The following is a 20,573-nucleotide window of genomic DNA, read 5'->3' as shown; positions in this document are numbered from 1 at the left end:
GGAGAATCGATGGGTTTTATGGTTCGGTTTGGGTAACCGAAAACAGGAAAACTCTAGGTCAAAATAGTGTTCATTAGTAACATTTTATGGGGAATCGTGTTTTTGACCTCGGTTTGCAGCACGGGACAAGTTTAACGATATAAGTACCTGTCATATTATTGTTATATGTGTAATGGTAATGTGAGTACAGTACATAATTCAATGAGAGCATAACCAATCAGTTAGCATGTCATAGAGTATTCATGAAAATTACTCTTGACTTCAAGGTAATTTGCATTTTACCCCAATATTTTGTGTACATTGTCATAGTTCGAGGTAAATTGTCCTAAGAAACAATTAATGTGTCTATCTCATAGTCTATTTATGTCTGTCTTTCTATATCCCTTTGTCTGTCTATTTCATTCTGTGTCACTCTTTGGTTCTCTATCCATATGCCATTATCATTTACGGTTAACCAACGACAATACATGTAGAGTTTTTCTGGTTAACGATGACACTTTTTAGTTCAGTTCAACTTCCTGATTATCATTGTGAAATGTTTATATCAATATGTATAAAGCAGGTGGGATATATGCGTGTCATTATAAATCACCATTGCACATTGTTCATTGTTCTGCAGGTTGTGGAGAAAGTTGCATCAGCTGCAGTCCCAAGTAAACCACTCGGGAAATGTCACACAGCAAACATGGGTACAACCAACCCCAGTTTTGATATTGGTGAGGCAATGTAAAGTAGAAGCAAGACCAGTCACTAATGAGCTATTAGGACTTTAGCTACAAGCTATCATCGGCAGTGCTTTTGGTACTGTGTCACCACCGCTGCCAAGTACACAGGGGTTCGTTCTTGTACTATCTTTGGTTCCAAAGCACAAACTCAAATGACAGACAAACATACGGCATTGTTTCAGTAATTCAGGACTGGTGTGATGATTTGAAAAATATTGTAAATCCGTCATCAATCAATAGGCAAGTCTAGCAAGCAATAACAAATAATAGTCAATCCTTTAGACATGAAATTAAGTGACTAGATCGGCAATGGTGAGCAGCCACAGCACAACCAGCACTCACACATTCTTCACAACACTTCGTTATATTGGAACAGTATATGGTACACTGACATTTTAAACAACAGCCCTTCTTTTGGGCAGTGAGATGACAAGTATGATAAATTATGAATTTATGTCGAATCAGTCTACATTTTCCTACATCCTAAACTTTTTTTTTACGAACTTGTTTGTATTTCATTAGCTTGCTCTATGTGGTGATATTAAATGGTAATTTGGAACATTCCAGCCCGTGATCAGTTATTGAATTTGAATTAGGTTATGACAAAGATGCTCTGACAATCCTGAGCTGTTTCCATGAGAATATGCTCAATTTTACTTGTACAGTGAAACCTTGGATTGCGAGCATAATTCGTTCCGGAAACGTGCTCGTAATCCAAAACACTCGTATATTAAAGCGAATTTCCCCGTAAGAAATAATGGAAACTCAGATGATTCGTTCCACAACCCAAAAATACTGTATTCATATAAAAAGGATTAATACAAAATACCTTTTTATATTTTTATTATTTAAATTTAATATAAAGCAATCAAATTTATTAATTACATTAATTAATAAATTGTATTACTGGTGTGAGGGAAACGAGAGAGGAGGAGAAGAGTTATTGTGTAGGACGACTTTCACTTGCAATACATTTACTAAACAGTCACTGCACTTGGACACAAAATAAAAAAAATGCTTTACGCACACGCACGTAGTCACAACACTATAGTACTGTAGTAAACAGTATACACGTGGTCACAACACTATAGTACTATAGTAAACAGTATACACGTAGTCACAACACTATAGTACTGTAGTAAACAGTATACACGTGGTCACAACACTATACAGTACTATAGTAAACAGTATACACGTGGTCACAACACTATACAGTACTATAGTAAACAGTATACACGTGGTCACAACACTATAGTACTATAGTAAACAGTATACACGTGGTCACAACACTATAGTACTATAGTAAACAGTATACACGTGGTCACAACACTATAGCACTGTAGTAAACAGTATACACGTGGTCACAACACTATAGTACTATAGTAAACAGTATACACGTGGTCACAACACTATACAGTACTATAGTAAACAGTATACACGTGGTCACAACACTATACAGTACTATAGTAAACAGTATACACGTGGTCACAACACTATAGCACTGTAGTAAACAGTATACACGTGGTCACAACACTATAGTACTATAGTAAACAGTATACGCTCGCACGGATGTTGACTATACGAGTGAGGCACGCCGACTGAGAACGAGCATGGGAGACGATTACCCACAATCCCGCAGCGAGAGATAGAGAAGAACCATTGGCTCAGTTGTGATCACGTGACGCTCGGCAGACAAAGCGTATACTGTACGTACTGCTCGTATTGCAAGACATCGCTCGTTTATCAAATTATTATTTTCTTAAAAAATGTGCTCGTCTTGCAAAACACTCGCAGACCAAGTTACTCGCAATCCAAGATTTCACTGTAATTTAGGTTCGTCCATGCACATTTTAAACACTTTCTTTAAAAAAAGTGGTATCTTGTATGTCAGATATTTAATATTCACTATTTGCTTTAAGGTAAAGACAATGTTTATTTAGCATCTCCTATACTAAGATCTGTACTGTATAACATCTGCAACGTCACAGCATGTCCATGAAAGACAGGCTAACATCTTATTGGGCCTTTCTTGCTGAAATACATGAACTATATCTATCAGCTTGCAATGGTGACATAACAACCAATCACTGGTCACTTCACTGACATTGTCTATTGTTATTCTAATCTCAGTTGAAAATGAAATCCTAAATGTCTTGCATTCTATTCCAAAGGCATGTTCTTCATCCAAATTACCATAATATATTTGTAGTGGATTCAACTGAGTCGCAGACGTACTCCTTGGAGGCAACACATTTATTGATACCAACACAAAGGGGTAACTGCCCCTTTACCAGATAACAACCTATGCTGGTGGACCATCAGGCTAACTACACTAATTACACTGGGGGTAGCTACAATGGACAGGACCCCGGCTTGGGTCCAGGTCCATGTGTTGGTAACTCTTCTCGGATGTAGAACGTAGAACGTAGATCTTCAGGATAACAACAGCAACGCTGACCCCCTCTGGGGACCTGGTTTATATCCTCACTGGTCGTGGCTAGCTCCGTGGGTAGACGATTGAACTCAAACAAGCCCTGGGGAGTACGAAATGCAGTCTTAAGCTTGGAACTATTGTCTAAGGTCAACTGCCGAAAGCCGGAAAGTAAGTCAAGGGTAGCAGCAACGGGTACACATCGGCAACAGACACCTTGTTCAACTTTCGAAAATCCACACAAAACCTCAAGGTGCCATCCTGCTTCTTGACGAGGACAATAGGAGCCCCCCATGGACTATTTGAAGGGGCGATAATATCCTTGGCTAGCATTTCCTTGACCGCATGGCGAACATGATCCTTCTCAGTCGGGCTTAGCCTGTATGGGTTCTGGTGAATGAGGGCCGCATTTCCCGAGTCGATGTGATGGTGTACCAACGACGTGTGGCCAATGTCATATTTAGTTTTGCAAAACACATTCGAGAATTCCACAAGGAGCGCATGCAACGCTGACCTCTGCACCTCCGACAAGTCAGGGCTTTTGGCACAGAGTGCGTCCACTCATGCGTCGTCGATATCTCCCCCCCGCTCCACAGCTGCAATAATCCAAACGGGGCCCGTCCCCCCTACATCGCCATCTGCAGGTGATGCGTGAGTTAGGTCTGTGCCCGCCTGTATTACAGTGGGCCCAAGACCAGCATTAAGGATTTGAATGAAAGGTTGCTGGTCACTTCTCATGATAGTTTGGGCTCCCACCAACGTAAGTCCCCGGTTCACTTCATTGGATGGTGTTAACAGCACATCTCTCTTGGCGGCCTCCCCATCAAGTTCCCTCCTGAGGCGCAAGGGCACGAGCATTTGCGCCCCAGGGGGAATTTTAACCGTTTCCCGCACGAGCGCAGGGATTACTACATTAACCCTACACAGTCGAGTGGGTGAGGGCAAAAAGGCCATTCTACGGCCGGACGGCAATTCTATGCACCCTTGGTCAATGAGGATCTTGAGGGGCATTTTCCCGAGGAAATCCGTTCCGAACAAGCAGAGAACGGCTAACGATTTCGAAACCAATACCGGGCCGGTTAATTGAATGTCGCCAATGGCCATGGTAGCCAACACTTGCCCCATAATGGCCAAAGAACCGCCATTCGCTGCAAAACACGGGACGTCAACATGAGACGGAGGGTAGCCGATTTAGCAGGTAAGCAATAAAAAATAGTTTCAGATATGATGGTAGCGGATGCTCCCGTGTCAATAAGCATCCACACCTCCATCCCTTGCAAAGAGCCAATGACAACCGAGGATGCCGTGGCCGCAGCCACAATACATTGGCCCAAATCCGACCAATGAGCAGGTCGCAGTGGCCACCCGTCGACCGTTAGATCCCGAACTACTCGCCCCGCAGCACGAGCGGACGCCCCCTCCCCCCCCCCGCGAATCGAGACCGACACCCGAGCCGGATGAATGAGGTGAGTGTGAGGGCCAGGTGTGAGGTGCAGCGTGACTCGCCTGTTGGGTCTGCGGCCCGGAAAAATGTCATCCCGAGGATGCCAGCGTCCTGGATGTACTCCCACTGTCGGTCCGGCACCCCTTGGAGATGTGGCCTGGAACGCCGCACTTGAAGCACACGACGGGGGACGACATAGGCCTGGAGGAGGCCCCCGGCCATCGATCATGGTCGTCCCTCCGCCCCGACCCAGTCATCTTCCACCCACCGTCGTTTAGCGACGCAAAGGCTTGAGAAGACTCGACCTCTTCAGCTGTTCCATCTTCAGCAGGAACCGCGCACACCACCACCTTCGCTCGGCACTTGCCATTGAGGTGGGCAGCACAATGTCGAGCTCTTGGGCCAATCCCAGCATGCGGTCCAAAACCAACGCATCAAGGCCATCCTTGTCCATTTAAGGATATGCCGCCTGGGCCAGTGAAATAAGTGTCCTGTGGAAAACAAGAGGCGTCTTGGAATCCTCACGTTGCATGTTAGATGGCGGGTCGAAAATCTTGAAGAGCTTGCGCCATTGTCACCTGATCCTCGGCTGGAATGGAGTAGAACGCACCCAAGGCGGTATCATCCAACACCGTAGGGAGTGCCCGCAGCGCCTCCCCCTCTGTCCACCCCACCAGTTCGCACGTAGCAGTGAAGCGATGGCTGAAAGCAATCCAATCTCTGCCTGTTGCGACAAACTCTTTTTGAGCGTTCAAGGTTTACTCTTACGACACATTTAACACATAGGCTTTCGCGACCAATATTCATAATAAAGGTTTTTGGGTTAGATCACATTATTTATAAATGTGTCGTAACCCTCCACCACCCGACACGGTCAATCAGCAAAAAAGTGTCACGTTGACAAAAGACAAATAGTTAACTATTTTAGCCCACCGGTGTGTTGAAGAGTGAATCCACAACATTTACAGTTTGAGTACGACGTTTCGCTGGTAATTACATCCAGTATCATCGGGCAATTCGCCAGAATGGTGAAACTCTTTGATGAAGGGAAGGCACCTCTTCAGCTCGGGACCCTCCACACACCCATTTGACGGTCAATCAGCAAAAAAGTGTCACGTTGACAAAAGACAAATAGTTAACTATTTTAGCCCACCGGTGTGTTGAAGAGTGAATCCACAACATTTACAGTTTGAGTACGACGTTTCGCTGGTAATTACATCCAGTATCATCGGGCAATTCGCCAGAATGGTGAAACTCTTTGATGAAGGGAAGGCACCTCTTCAGCTCGGGACCCTCCACACACCCATTTGGCGGGACGCCCGAAATAGCGGGAATCCCTTCCCACGCACCGCTCAAAATTGCGGCCGCCTGCGCGGGCTGCATCTCCCGCGCTTCCCGCGGTTGGGACGTAGCGGCGGTGGAGTCCTCACCTCATGGCCCCGATCCTCCAACTCGTTTGGCCAGCTCGTCCAGGTCCACCTATGCCACAAGTACTGCCATGGCGGACAGCAGATCGGCCAACCGCTGGCCAGGCACTCGCCTGTCTCTCCCCGCCGCCGGCGGAGTGGTGAGGTCATGTTCCAGGCGCTGCTCTGCAGGTCCAAACCACTCGAGGTCCATCTCCTGACCCGCCTCTTCCGGAGCTGTCTGGGGAATCATACCCTCATCTTCCTCCTCCGAAGATCTTTTGGTAGGTTGTTTTCATCTCGTATACATTTGAATCCTATGCATATCCTAGCAGTAAGTATTTCCACTTCTGGCACCAGATGTAGTGTGTATCTGACGAGGCACATCTTGAAGTCTGGAGGCACCACGATTTATTAACACTTTAACAGGCTTACAAGTTAACCATACTCATCGCGATTCTAGACCTGAAAAAAGGGAGAGGGGGTCCCTGCCTCACTGAGTCCCTACGACTGATGTTCTCCGGCTCCCTTTGATGTGACCACATACAGACAGCTCTCCCGCTCGACCACCATATCCTCGAGCATGGCCCCGCTCCGCCTCTCGCCACGCCCCTTCCTCGTTCTCTCCCGACGGAACCGGAGCCAGTGTGACATGGCCCCCCGGACCCCCGTTTCTGGACCCCCTTCACCACTCTATGTCGGCACGTCCTCTCTCTCTGACGGGACCCGGCTTCGTGGGCCCGCTTCTCCGATGTGTCCCCGTCGGCCGCCATCGAGAGGTAAGTGCACATTCACTCACTTATATGACACAGAGATGCTATTTACGTTTCTGCATCTACACTACCTACTGATGTACATTACCAATGGGGAAACGGGTGTAAGTACAGAACAACAACACAAGAGGAGAAATGCAGTAAACCTTGAACGCTCGGAATCTCCTCCATCACCAACATCTCCCACCCTCACCCTGTAACAACACCCGCAAGCACAATAAAGGCTAGGTTCAGCCAATAGCCAATACAGCCTACCGAGTGCGACAAGCAACTGATGGTGTGGGAGTGTGTGTGCATGGGGATCACGAAAACCGAAGAGTTTTTGATTGAGTCCTTGTGACGGGCCCCCAGGGGAGTTGGGCTCGCTCTCGCTGGAGGTCCCAGGGGGAATATGCAAATGTCCCATCGAACCCGGCTCCTCATGAAGAGCAGTAGGCTGGGTTGACAGGTTCTCCTCTCCCGAATCCAGTGGAGATGGCGCAGGCGGCGGCCTGGAGGACGTCAGGCATGCGGCACCTGAGGCCGGGATCACATGACTCCGCTGAGGGCCAACCTCAGCGGGCACACACCTTAGCTCGCCGGACACTCGGTGCCTGCGGTGTGGATATGTAACAAACTCGCGCAGAGGGATGAAAGGCTTGAGGCGTGAGAGATGTACAAACCAACTCCGCCACCCCAAGTGGATCTGGACACACTGTGATCAAACGACCCGAATCACATCAACTGGCCCTCTCCAGGGTTTGAACAATTTGGGCAACGTACCCACCGGTACCTGTATACAGTGCAACCAGGCTCTGTCCCCCAGGTGCCCACTCATATGCAGAAGCACGGAAACCCCTCAGCCGCTTATTGGCCAATTGGCACGAATTGGAATTTACCCTGGAAGCTTCCCGCGCTTCGGAAAGCTTTTGAAGAGTGAAGCGCACGGAGTCAGAATTTTTTTTAATTTAGCCTTGTTGGAGCCGGCTCGTAACTGAACATCAATCGGGGGGTCGTGTTCTCTTTCATAGATTAAAAAAAACGGTGGATGCGTGAGGGGCCAACTTCTGGGAATATGCAAATCCCAGTTGTGTTGTGACTCGCTGACTTGATTGTTCAACATGGAGGTCCTGTGCAGCTGCTCAACCATGCCATCCGTCTGTGGGTGGTATGGTGACGTGTGTACTTTCTTTGTTCCCAACAAATCGCACACTTCTTGCAACAATTTTTAAAACAAAATGTTGCCCTGATCGGTCAGAAGACGTTCGGGAGCACCCTTGTCCATTAAATAGCCATTTAAGAATGCCTCAGTGATTGTCGCCGCCGACTGGTTGGGGAGTGGCCAGGCCACAGGCCATCGTGAAAAATACTCGATATATATTTATTCCCACGAGGGGTAGTGGGAAATGGACCTAGAATGTTCAGAGCAACTAGTTCATTCACGCGGGAAACCTGAATCGATTGCAACGGGGTTTCGCCAGCGGCTTCTGCCGCGTGCACTACACACACCCCTTCAACAAATTAGCGACATCCTCAGCCATGCCAGGCCAGAAGAAGTCCAACTTAAGTGTGGCCAACGTCTTATGCACACCCAGGTGCAACATGCGCTCATGTACCACCCAAATGACCTTACCCCGCAGGGCAGTGGGCACAACAATGTTATAACGGCGCAACCCTCCATCCCAAAGCATTAGCAATCCGCCTCTAAGAATGACAGAGGCGACACCCTGTTGATCCCTGCCCCCATCAGTCTCTCTGACACGGCGTCACAATTTATGCAGGAAAGCGTCCTCAACCTGGAGGCGCACCCATTCCTCGGTCACCTCAGATGTTACAACCTCGGCTGACGCTGCAAGGGGAGGGGGCGAGTGCTCGTTGGGCGGCTTACAGCGCCTGGAGCCTGAAAAAACGTTCACTTGCCGCTCGTTGGTAATTGCGACAGGCGTCAACGTTTGTGTAATGGGAGCCTATGCGATAGATAACATTAAAGGAGTAGTCCTGGAGGACCTCCAACCAGCGTGAAAGTTGGCCAGAAGGCTGTTCAACATGCAGTGCATACTGTAGCGCTGCGTGGTCAGAGCGCACCTCAAAGTGTCTACCATACAAACAGGGGCTATACTGTTGCACAAAAACCACAATAGCTAACAGTTCCCGACATGTGACACAATACCATTGTTTGTCCAGAGACAGCTTCCATGTGCGACAACGCTCTCGATGCCATTGACAACTTGGGACATAACAGCTCCAATTCCGGTGTTACTAGCGTCTTTATCAAGGACAAACGGCAAGGAAAAGTTGGGGTAGCAGAGGGGAGGGGCATTCACCAATCCATCCCAGAGCGCAACAAATGCGGCCTCCTCCTCCTCCCCTCAATGGAATTCAATTCCATTTGCCGTCAAGGCGTGGAGAGGTTTGGCGATGGTAGCAAACCTGGTGACAAAACGGCGGTAATAGGACCCGAATCCTATGAAACTGCGCATCAGCCCCACCGACGTGGGGGTCGGCCAAGTTCGAACACACGCAGTTTTGTCTGAGTCAGTCGCAATACCCGATTCGCTTACTATGTGGACAAGATACCGAACCGATTTCTGGAGGAAGTGACACTTCTGTGGTTTAAATTTAAGGTTAGCCGCACGCATTTTGAGAATGACAGCGCGTATCCATTCCAGGTGTTCGTCAAACGTATGGCTGAAAACGATAACATCGTCGAGAAATATCAAGCACGAGTCCTACTGGAGACTAGCCAGAACCAGTTCCATTAATCGCTGGAACGTATCCAGCGCAGAATGAAAACCCATCGGAAGCTGATTGAATTAGAACAAGTTCTGTGGCATATTAAATGCTGTTTTGGGCTTAAAGGTTTCGTCTAGCGACAACTGCCAAAACCCGGATAGGAGATAAAGAGTGGAAAAGAACCGTGCTCCTGCTATAGCATCCAGTGAGTCATCCATTCGAGGTAGAGGGTACGTATCAGCAACAGAGACCTTATTAAGCTTACATAAATCAAAACAAAAGCGCAAGCTACCATCGTGCTTTTTATCAAGTGCAAATTGGGCTCCCCGTGGGCTGGTGGACGGTCAAATAATGTCTGCGGCTAACATTTCGTCAACCGCCAGCCAAATGTGTTCTTTTCCCGTAGGGCTCAGCCGGTAGGGATTCTGCCAGATGGGAGCGGCGTCACCCATATTAATATGATGACTCAAAAGTGTAGTGCGGCCGATATCAAATTTTCCTTTGCTAAAAACATCTGAAACTTCGTGCAAAAGCGCTCTCAATTTCCCCCTCTGGACCTCAGACAATTCCGCATTCTCCGAACAAAGCGTATCCATCCACCCCTCATCAGGATTCTGGTGCAGCCGCGTATTTGACACGGCACCCACACTGCCAACGATGCTTCCCTCATGAAGCGCTGATGATGCATGAGCTAGCACGGTACCTTCCTGGATGACCGACGTGTCTAACCCTGCGCCAAGAACCTGAATGAAGGGTGCCAGATCGTTGGATACCAACGTCTGGGCCCCTACTAACGTCAATCCACGACTGGCTTTAAGAGAAGGTCCCAAGAGGATTCCTCCCGCTGTCGCCCCCTGGTCTAGCGGCTTGCGCAATCGTAGGGGGACCAACATTTGCATGCCGGGAGGAATCTTAACCGTTCTACGTGCAAGCGCTTGCACGGTAGCGTTAGCTGTGTATAAGCGAGTGGGAGAAGGCAAGAATGCCATTCGACGGCCGGATGGTAATTCCAGGCACCCCTGGTCAATCAATATTTGCAGGGGCATCCTTCCCAGAAAATCAGTCCCGAGCAAGCAAGGAATAGCAAAGGACGTTGAAACAAGAACCTGTCCTGTCAATTTGACATCCGCAATGCACACCTCCGCTGTTATTCTCCAAATAATGCCCAATGAGCTTCCGTTTGCGTCGAAGCACAAAGCTTCGACAGGGCATAAGGAACGACAATTAGGGGGCAAGATATTATGAATCAACTCTGAAATGATGGTCGCTGATGCACCGGTGTCAACGAGCATCCTAATTTCAACCCCTTCTATCAATCCAATAACAGCAGATGAACCTGTGGTTGCGGCCACCACTCGATGGGCCAGCTCCGACCACTGACCCGGTTGGAGCGGCCGGCCTGCCCGATCAAAGTCAAAATCCTCCCACACCGACGCGCGACCGGAACAGAAACTGAACGCACTAGATGGGTGAGGTGGATACAGGGGCCAAGTGTGTAATGTGTCGCAAATCGCCTTAGAGTGCAGTGGAGTGAAGGACGGTCGGGTGGATGATGACGGTGGTCTGGGCAGGCTATGTCGTTGCACGCGGCAGCCCAACGAGACGTGCCCCGGCAGGCCATAGATGTAGCAGACGACGGGGCTGCTCCCGGGACGAGGAGAAGTTTTCTGCCGCCGCTGGTCGTCCGCCCGTCGCACCATGCCGTCCCCCCGCCTGCCTCCGCTCTGGGTCGATGCGCAGGCTGGGACGGGCTCCACGTCTTCAGATGTATCCAGCCCCTCACGGGGCACGGTACGTGCCGCCAACCCCTTGTGCCGTTGAGCCTGAATGCATCTTGCAACCTTGATAGACGAGTCGACTCTGTCGTGGTCCATCCTCGGATAGGCAGCCTTCGCTCGAGCTGGCATTACCCAGTGACATCCACGATGTTGCTACATACGTGATGTCCACATGTAAGTATATCGCACACCGTGCCTCTCTAGGGCCGGTACCACACAGTGACATCCGCGATGTCACTACATATTTACGAAAAAACATATTGGCTCTTTAATATTAGAAAAACAACAATTCCTGTGAACGTTGTTCACTGACATACATTTGCTGCAGAGTACAGTTGCTGTTTCATTAAATTGAATAGTAACGGCAATGCTGATGGAAGAAAGACTGGCGTAGTTTTGCACTTGATCCTATGCTAATTCTCTGTTTTGAGATGAGGCTTCAACCCTATAAACAGTTATTTCACAACATTGATGGGCACTGCTATATTTACTGTGTCATACATTACGCACTTCTCCCTCCATAGTCGGCAATGAAGTTCACCATTTTTTTAAACTCGTCTACAGATAATAAAATACATATGGCAATCAAATACTGTGTAAACCTTAAAGTTTTCCAGTGTTATCCAAACCCAAAAATGCTAATGCAAACCCATCATATGAGTGTCCCTTTCCTCTCGAATTTGAAAATCTATTTTAAAGCATCGGCCTACTATGTCTATCATTTATGTTATGAGTTGGTGTTCATGATTTAGATGGTGCACGTTTTGAGTTGTGCAATCCCTACGGTAAACTTTTATTTTCTCCACTCTAAAGGTCAGGGGGCGGGTCATACTCAGATGTGTTGTTCTAAACTTCTAATTTCAATAGAAATGTCATTCAATGAAGAGTAACGTGATATTGGTTGCTAGCATTGTATCGATATTCCAGATATATTACAAATAATATTTTTGTAATGTCACCCAGGTTGCCAGTGTATATATTTTTGGATATTGCATTGAATAGTTTAACCATAATTGCTTTCTTATTTCATATGGCAGATATATTTTTGATCAAAGTTCATGTGCATTCCGTGATAGAATGAAAAGTAATAAGAGCTCATTACTGTGTTTTGTATTCTGGGATCTTCGAAATGTGCACCAAGAAAATTACAAATTGCAATACTAGAATGCAGTATAATCATCGAGATGTCCTGTTACACTATTACTCAGTTATTACAGCGTAATGCTTGCACAAAAGTTAGGACAGATTACTGGAATTATTTAGTTAAGACTATTAAGCAAGATGTCTGTAATTGTAACCTACTGGTAATAAGCAAATATGAATGAAGTATACGCATAATTGCTGTAATATCAACACAACAATAAAATTTGACGATGCTTTTTCTCTTACGTATTATTTTCAATGTATTGCTTTATATCTGAACTATGTTATATTCAAAGTTGTGGAAGATTTACAAATTATTTAAAATATTCAATGGTCTGTACTGAGTTAATGAGAGAAATAACACTCTCAAATTATCCAAGGCAAATACCAACGGATGGTGCCTATCGTTTTAATGTAATGTGTAAAAAGTAGGCTATGTACTATATAGATGATTACAAAAATGTTAATTTGAAAATGTCAATATAAGGAATAAAAAAATGTTTCACAAGCTGGTATGTATAATTCAGTCATTTAAAATGAAGAAATATTATGACACATTTTGCATATTGGTGGTTAGTTACACGGAGGGTGAGGCTACAATTCAAACAAAAACCATAGTGCCGCAGCTGAAGCTTTATGGACTCAACAGTTGCTCGATTAAAATCATCTGCTAGCCAGTTTTAGATCACTCTGAACTCTTGTTGTAATAACTACACATTTAAAGGATTACCTTTTGTAATTTAGCATATTATTCCATAACGTACAGAATGTTTAAAATGTTTCAATCTATAAAAAAACGTCAATGCAATAAATGATATGTACTTCTCAACTCTTTATTAACGTAAAAATAATACATATCTTTTATTATCTTCTCTGCTGCTTATTAACCATTTCCCATTCCGAGACATCTCCAAGTTGGAGGGTGGGTCCGTTTACAACTGAATCATGGAACGCGCAAGCGGTTAGCGTTAATTGTATTTAGAGAGGCATAGTCCTGTTGTTTATAAAGACATTGTACTCACCGCAGAAAACTGTAGAGGTGCGACCGCACTCTATGATCACTGGCGCCAAACTGTGCTACACATACGTCATCAGAACAGAATCGGAAGAAAACTGCTGCCGTACACATATGTCGTCGGAATGGGAAAGGGTTGAAGGTGTTTTTTTGTAGCCGTGTTTCATTCATGGTGAATGCCGGGAAGACCGTGTAAGTAGATATGGTAGAATAGGAGGAAATTTATACCTTCACCTCCGCCATATGTCATCCACGAAGAGGTTTTTAGGAACTTGAATCCTCCACATGCTAAGAATTGGTTCTGAAGTCCAGTCACCAATTACAGGAGACCTCTGGATATCGTGGGGGTTACATTGTAGGAAAGTTCCGCGAAAGCAAGGGCAAACCCGTCGAGAAAGCATGGTTTTACATCTTTTGGTCGATGCCTCACTTCGTAGGGTCAAACCAACGCTTTACATTCTGCAGGCCCACGGCCCTATATTTTAATAGATCTCGGAGAGCCAAGCTGCCTTCTTTTACTGCAAATGTAAGGGACAGATAGGTCAATGCATGAGAGTTTCTGGTTCCAAATAAAATAACATATTCAGAAATTAAGTGTATTAAAATAGGCCTTGGGGATGCAGGAGGGGACCATCCTTGGGTCATATAACAATTTTGGGAGGATCATCATTTCATCCAAATTTACCCTGTTCAGAATAGAAAGGGGGACATCTGCCCAAACTGCCAATGAGGCTCCAATCTTTTGGAGCAAGGGAGGAAAGAGTTTCCGAAAAGCGAAGATAGAGAGCAGCGGAAAGTGATGCCTACATATTTCATTTGGGGATCGGGACCACTTCAAGGGCAATTATATCTTCCAGGTGTTTGGGTGAAAGAGAAGTTGGAAATCTGGTGGAGCCCCATAGAAGCGCCTCTGAAGTTACTTCTGGGGAAAAAGTCGATTGTTGGCTTTGGTGAGCATGTTTTCATGTGACTACCATTTTATCTTATGGATTTGGGTGCCTAGCTTTTTATTCATAGTCTACATTTTGTAAATGTAATGAGGTGAAGACATTTGCATTGAAATGCATTTTGTGGTAAAATTGTATGTTTCAATTGTTGGCACAAATCATGCGCATTTCAGTTTTGATTCTAATTTTGGAGGTAACCTGTCGTGGGAGATCATTAACAGATTACAGCGAGTAGAGAGGTATGGAGTTCTCCGCTTTAATTATCAACTTGCTGATATCAATTACGCCCCGGTGTATATATTTTGTCTCCAATTAAACAAGGTTTGATTCTTCAGATACAATTGTGCACGTGATGTAGTAATGGCAGTATCGAAGTGTGTTCTTGTCACCCAATTATTCATAACATTGCTTGTACCTATACAAATCCTGCTGTCATCATGAATCAGAACCAAGTTTCAGGCTGTACTACCATTGGGGGAAGACAAATGACCATCCTTTACCACGCTTAGCAGGGTGGGATGGTGAAGACACCTGACAAGGGAATACACTACTCACATTCACTACTTACATTCAGGTAACTCCAGCTTAACTCGAGTGATGCTGATGTCTCTTCTAAATGCTCACAAGTCCCAAAAGAAAGTTTAGAAGTAGTGAGCCTAAATGTGAACATAACATCGCACAGAAGTAAACATTGAAACATACCACATACACCCAGTAAACCATTTATTCACAATTCATGGTGTTAATTATTTCATGATTTCAATGATTCGTTACCAATCTTGTGTATATACTTCCCCAAGGAAAACCCTGCTCTGAAAGGAAGATTGTTTTTGACATTGTGACAGATATTACAAACACAAAACCAAATTTCTGCGAAAAGTCTATTCACGCAAAAGACACAATTTTAAAGATGACAGCTAATAATTTGTGAATGCAAGACTGTAAAATAAAAAAAAGTTAATATAGGAACTTGTTGATAAAACCCCATAAATCAGTCTTTATTGTAAAGTTGCAACAAAACAATATATTTTCAAAAATAATTATAATAATCATAATTGTTATAAAAGTGGCTCCGTTATTGTTGAACAATGTGATTTAAATATTCTTAGTTTTTTCGGTAAAGTCACGTTGAAGAGAAACAACAAAACGTCGTGAGAATTTTTTATTGTTTTATATATATTTTGTTATTTTGTTGTTTCTCTTCAACGTGACTTTACCGAAAAAACTAAGAATATGAATTACTGCAGTCACGAAAGCTTTAAATCAAAATTTAATGTGATTTAAGTTTAGATAATATTGTAATCAGTGTAGGCCCATCAGCTGTATGTTTATTGACTTGCATTTCTCATTTATCTCTGCATGGAGTTTAATGCAATACAACTTCCAGATAAGATATGCAAATGTTGGTGGAAAGGAGTGCTCTTGCCATATTCTGAAAAATGTAAAATGTGAGTTGACAGGCACCACCAATAATGGTCTTCCAAAATAATACTATTCTTAATCCCTGTACAGCCATGTTTGGCTAGACGTACATTTGGCCACATGGCCTCCCAGCATTGAACCATTTCCTAGACCACATCAATTCCAGACACCCATCCATCAAATTCACCATGGAAGTGGAGAAAGATGGCAAGCTGCCATTCTTGGATGTTCTGTTTGAGAGGAGACCTGAGGGCTCTTTGGGACATTCTGTTTACAGGAAGGCTACTTGAAGCCTGATTCCCACCACCACCCGGGTCAAAATAATTCTCTCATCAAAACACTATTCCATAGGGCTCATTGCATTTCTAACCAGCACCACCTGGCCAGTGAATTAAAACATGTACATCTGGCCCTCAAGATGAACGGATACTCTGACCGTACTATCCGCCAAGCTGTTTATCCCACCATACAGAAACAACCACCTGAAACTCCGATCAAAATCATCACATTGCCATACATAGCAGGCGTTACCAAAAATATTTCGAAAATTCTAAACAGACACAAGATCCAGGTCCGGTTCAATACAGTACACAAAATCCGTGATCTGATCCCATCCGTAAAGGATGTCATTCTTGACTTACAGTACCCCGGTGTTTACAAATTGAGTTGTACCTGCGGTGACTGCTATATCGGGGAGACGAGACGACATATTTCTGACCGAATTCGCGAGCACAAATCAGATTTGAAACACGGCAGAACGAATTCTTCAGCTGTAGCTGATCATTGTTTCAACACAGCAGGTTCTCATGATATTGTTTTCTCCGATACCAAAGTACTCTGCAAACCTCCCGGATACTACCAAAGATTTGTCCATGAAGCCATCTAGATATACAAACATAGACACAACTTCAACCGAGCGGATCGTTTTAAATTGAGCAATCATTGGAAAGATGTCATCAACCAAGTCAAACTTTAGCTGCGTTATAATTGTACAGCCATTTCCATTTCTTCCAGTTTGTTGCGCTCGTTTTCGACAACCGCTCGCCATCGCCTCTCCGTCCCCCTAACCCCCTGCAGCATAACAAAAGGCGGCTTAACTTAGCCCCCCCCCCCCCACGGCCCTTCCTGGCTCCCCCCCTCCCCCTTAACCTGTATATAATTTCGGGTATCTTAGAGCTCTCTTCACTTGATACAGCAATTTTGCTGTGACCGTCTCCACCTGAAGACGGAAGCTTGTGTTGCCTCCGAAACGTCGTGATTTAAGAGCCCCATCCAGGACAGATTGCAGGAAAAAGTCAGCAGGATCCACAGATAAGGGTTCATGCCACAACCTGATATAATGCCACTAGCCTCCACTATTGTCTGGATGGCAGCAACAGTGCCGCCAGCATTCACTGTGGTCTGGGTGGCAGCAGTAGTGCCGCTAGCCTTCACTGTGGTCTTTGTGGCAGCAGTAGTGCTGATAGCAGCAGCACGTACATTGCTCTGAAACATTGTGAAGTTTTCACCACAGAAGGACTGCAAAGTTATACTGGACAGCGTTAGGGACTTGTACTGCATCTCAACTCTTGTTCCTAATGGTGAAGAAAGATGCAGAGGGACAAAAAAACATTCAGCAAGAAGAATCCTATTAAAATAATATTACTTCAGTAGTTAACATTTTAATTTTGATTTAAAGCTTTCGTGACTGCAGTAATTCATATTCTTAGTTTTTTCAGTAAAGTCACGTTGAAGGGAAACAACAAAATAATAAAATATATATAAAACAATAAAAAATTCTCACGACGTTTCGACCATAACTCAAACGGTCGTCTTCAGGTGTGTTGGTTTGCATAAATTTATTTTTAAACGGCGCATTTATTTATTTATAAACAAAAACGTTAGCGCCACGCGCAGCGATTTGGCAGTTTATTTAGGACTAGTCCATCTATATTCTGAAAAGAGGAGGGGGGAGACGAAATTTTTTATAATGTATGCTGTCTGAAAGCCACTGTAAGCGTGAACAATCAATTAAGACCTGAAATGGTTTATCAAATCTTTCCAATGATTGCTAAGATAGAATCCATCTTCTCGGTTGAAATTGCCTCTGTGCTTGTATATGTGGATAGCCTCATGAACGAATCTCTCATGGAAGCCAGATGGCTTACAAGGAACCTCTGTCTTGGAAAAGTCAATGGCATGTGAGCCTACTGAATTAGAACAATGATCTGCCACGGCCGAGGTGTTGGTCCTACCGTGTTTAAGGTCTGCTTTGTGTTCACGAATGCGGTCCGAGACATGGCGTTTGGTTTCTCCAATGTAACTACTACCACAGAGGCAACTTAGTTTGTAGACACCAGGGTATTGTATGTCCGGAATCACATCTTTTACAGACGGAACCAGATCACGGATTTTATGTAATGTGTTGAAACGGACCTGGATCTTGTGTTTATTCAAGATTTTGGAGATCTTTTTTGTGATCCCCACAATGTAGGGTAAAGTGATGGTTTTGAAAGGCTCCTCAAGAGGGTTCTTCTTCATGGTTTGAGTGATAGCTTTGCGGATTGTATAGTCGGAGTAACCATTAGCCCTAAGAGCTTGGTGTACGTGCTTGAGTTCACTGCTTATGTGTTCCTGGTCGGATATGCATTGGGCTCTATGATACAGAGTCTTGATGAGATAATTCTTCTGTGATGGATGGTGGTGGGAATCCGGTTTCAGATAAGCATCCGTATGGGTAGCTTTCCTGTAGACAGAGTGGCTCATTGAACCATCAGGTCTCTTTTTAATTAGGACATCCAAAAAAGGTATCTTGCCATCTATTTCGACTTCCATGGTAAATCTGATGGCTGGGTGTATGGAATTGATGTGGTCGAAGAATTGGTCTAGAGCAGGCCTGCCATGTGGCCAGATGACAAAAGTGTCATCCACGTACCTCTTCCATAAGGTTGGGCGCAGAGTGGCAGTCTGGATGGTGTCAGTCTCAAATTTCTCCATGAAAATGTTCGCTATAACTGGAGAAAGGGGGGAGCCCATTGGGGTGCCCTCAGTTTGTTTGTAGAAAGTTCCACACCGAACTAGATCAGTTAGACAAGACACTCTACAAATCACACTTATCATTGACGGCAACAATGTCCACATCGGATTGGGAACATGTAGACAATATGACTGCCTCTTCAGCTGCTACTATGTCGACCAAATGTAAGGAAAACCTGATTTCCAAATTTAACCTCCTCTTCAACAAAAGACCGGACCCACACACCAAAAAGTTAGACGTTAACAAAGTCGTAATTAATTGCAGTAACAGTTCTATTTGTGATGGTCTGAAATCAGTTTTAGCTAAAGGTCTAAACTTTGCAGTCACACTTAAACACATACCAGTTAATGAATAATTGCCCAAGTAGACGTTGCTCTCAGGGGCCTGGGTCACATCGCTGCAGACGTAGCAAGATCTGAAATCGCTGCAACCCTCAAAAACGCTAAGATGCCAGCTAGCAACCTCAGCAAAGATGAGCGTTTTGAATTATATAAATTAAAAAAGAGGAATGATATTGTAGTCCTCTCAGCTGACAAAGGCAATGCTACTGTCATCATGGATAAAATAGAATACAACAACAAAATTAAAGAATAACTCGACGATGGTAGTTATACATAAATAAAAAGAGATCCCACCAACAGCCTCGTCACACAAACCAACAAAATAATTTCTGATTCAACCGCATTAATTGATCAATCTAAACAGTTTTCGTTGAAACCTTCTGCTGCCAGGCCACCAAGATTATACGGCTTACCAAAAATACATAAAGTAGATACACCCCTTCGTCCCATAGTCTCTACTATCGGCTCCCCCACCTATAAACTAGCTCGTTTTTTGTCTGAAATCCTGCGTCCTTTCACTGGAAAGACCACCTCTGCGGTACAAAATTCTACTCACCTGGTATCGACAATCAAGGGTATTTCCCTGTCCCCAGACGACCTGCTTGTCAGTTTTGATGTAGTTTCCTTATTCACCAAGGTTCCTGTACCTGACACCATTGCAATCATTGAAGACTTGGTTCATCAAGGACTAAACACTGAGGTACCCCCCCCCTGGTGAGACACTGGTTAACCAATACATACTTCACTTGGAAGGTATAGTATATACAACTTGATTGCACGGTGGTATAAAACTATTTCAATACGTTATTATACATTTAAGGTTCAGTCAAAAATGTAACACCTCAGAATTTTGAATATATTTTACTCATAGATTACCAAAACATTTTAAAGATAATACCCTCAATGAATAACCAAACTCTAGAAGGATTTATGATTGGTACGATTTCATTAAACAATATTAGGAATTTAATGCAATTGCATTTTCTCAGCAGTCCTTATGCAATATGAAATTGCAATAGATGCTGTAAAAGGCTTTAATTACATGCTGTAGTGTTTAGCAACTACTAAGTTTACTTCGAATATAGATATGTCTTACGGTAGCATATTTTCAATAAATGCAGCAGTACTTAAGATTCGACTTTTACATTCACTATTTAGTTTGGTACAGGCAAAAAGCTAGGATCCCCATTGCCACATTTACTGTTTTCTTTTGTTGATAATTGTAAAGAAAATATTCCACAAGATGATGATATAAAGGGAGGTAAGGTAGCTACACTGGAAAGTAGCATCAGTTTAAATTCTGGTGATAATATGGTGTATACATTTGAAACCACTAAGTTATGTATCCATAAAAAAATCGCATAGGAAAAGTTAGCAGCCTATGATATTAACAAGTCTAAAATTAAAATTATACTTCTTG

The 20,573-nt window shown here is 44.4% G+C and overlaps 1 protein-coding gene across 1 annotated transcript in view; it reads left to right on the top strand.

Annotated features, from left to right (window-relative positions):
- Window positions 1-12,657, top strand: part of LOC116945477 (sodium-coupled monocarboxylate transporter 1-like) — a 56,825-nt gene extending 44,168 nt beyond the window's left edge. The window contains exon 15 of the mRNA XM_032959801.2: window positions 620-12,657. Coding sequence (XP_032815692.2) covers window positions 620-730 — 111 coding nt within the window. The 3' untranslated portion in view covers window positions 731-12,657. The remainder of the gene's footprint in view (window positions 1-619) is intronic.
- Window positions 12,658-20,573: the final 7,916 nt, after the last annotated feature.

The sequence above is a fragment of the Petromyzon marinus genome, chromosome 24, assembly GCF_048934315.1.
Source record: "Petromyzon marinus isolate PM22_M1 ecotype Great Lakes invasive population chromosome 24, UKy_Petmar_22M1.pri1.0, whole genome shotgun sequence".
NCBI classification, from domain to species: Eukaryota; Metazoa; Chordata; class Hyperoartia; order Petromyzontiformes; family Petromyzontidae; genus Petromyzon; species Petromyzon marinus.
This window is presented reverse-complemented; position numbering and strand designations above follow the sequence as displayed.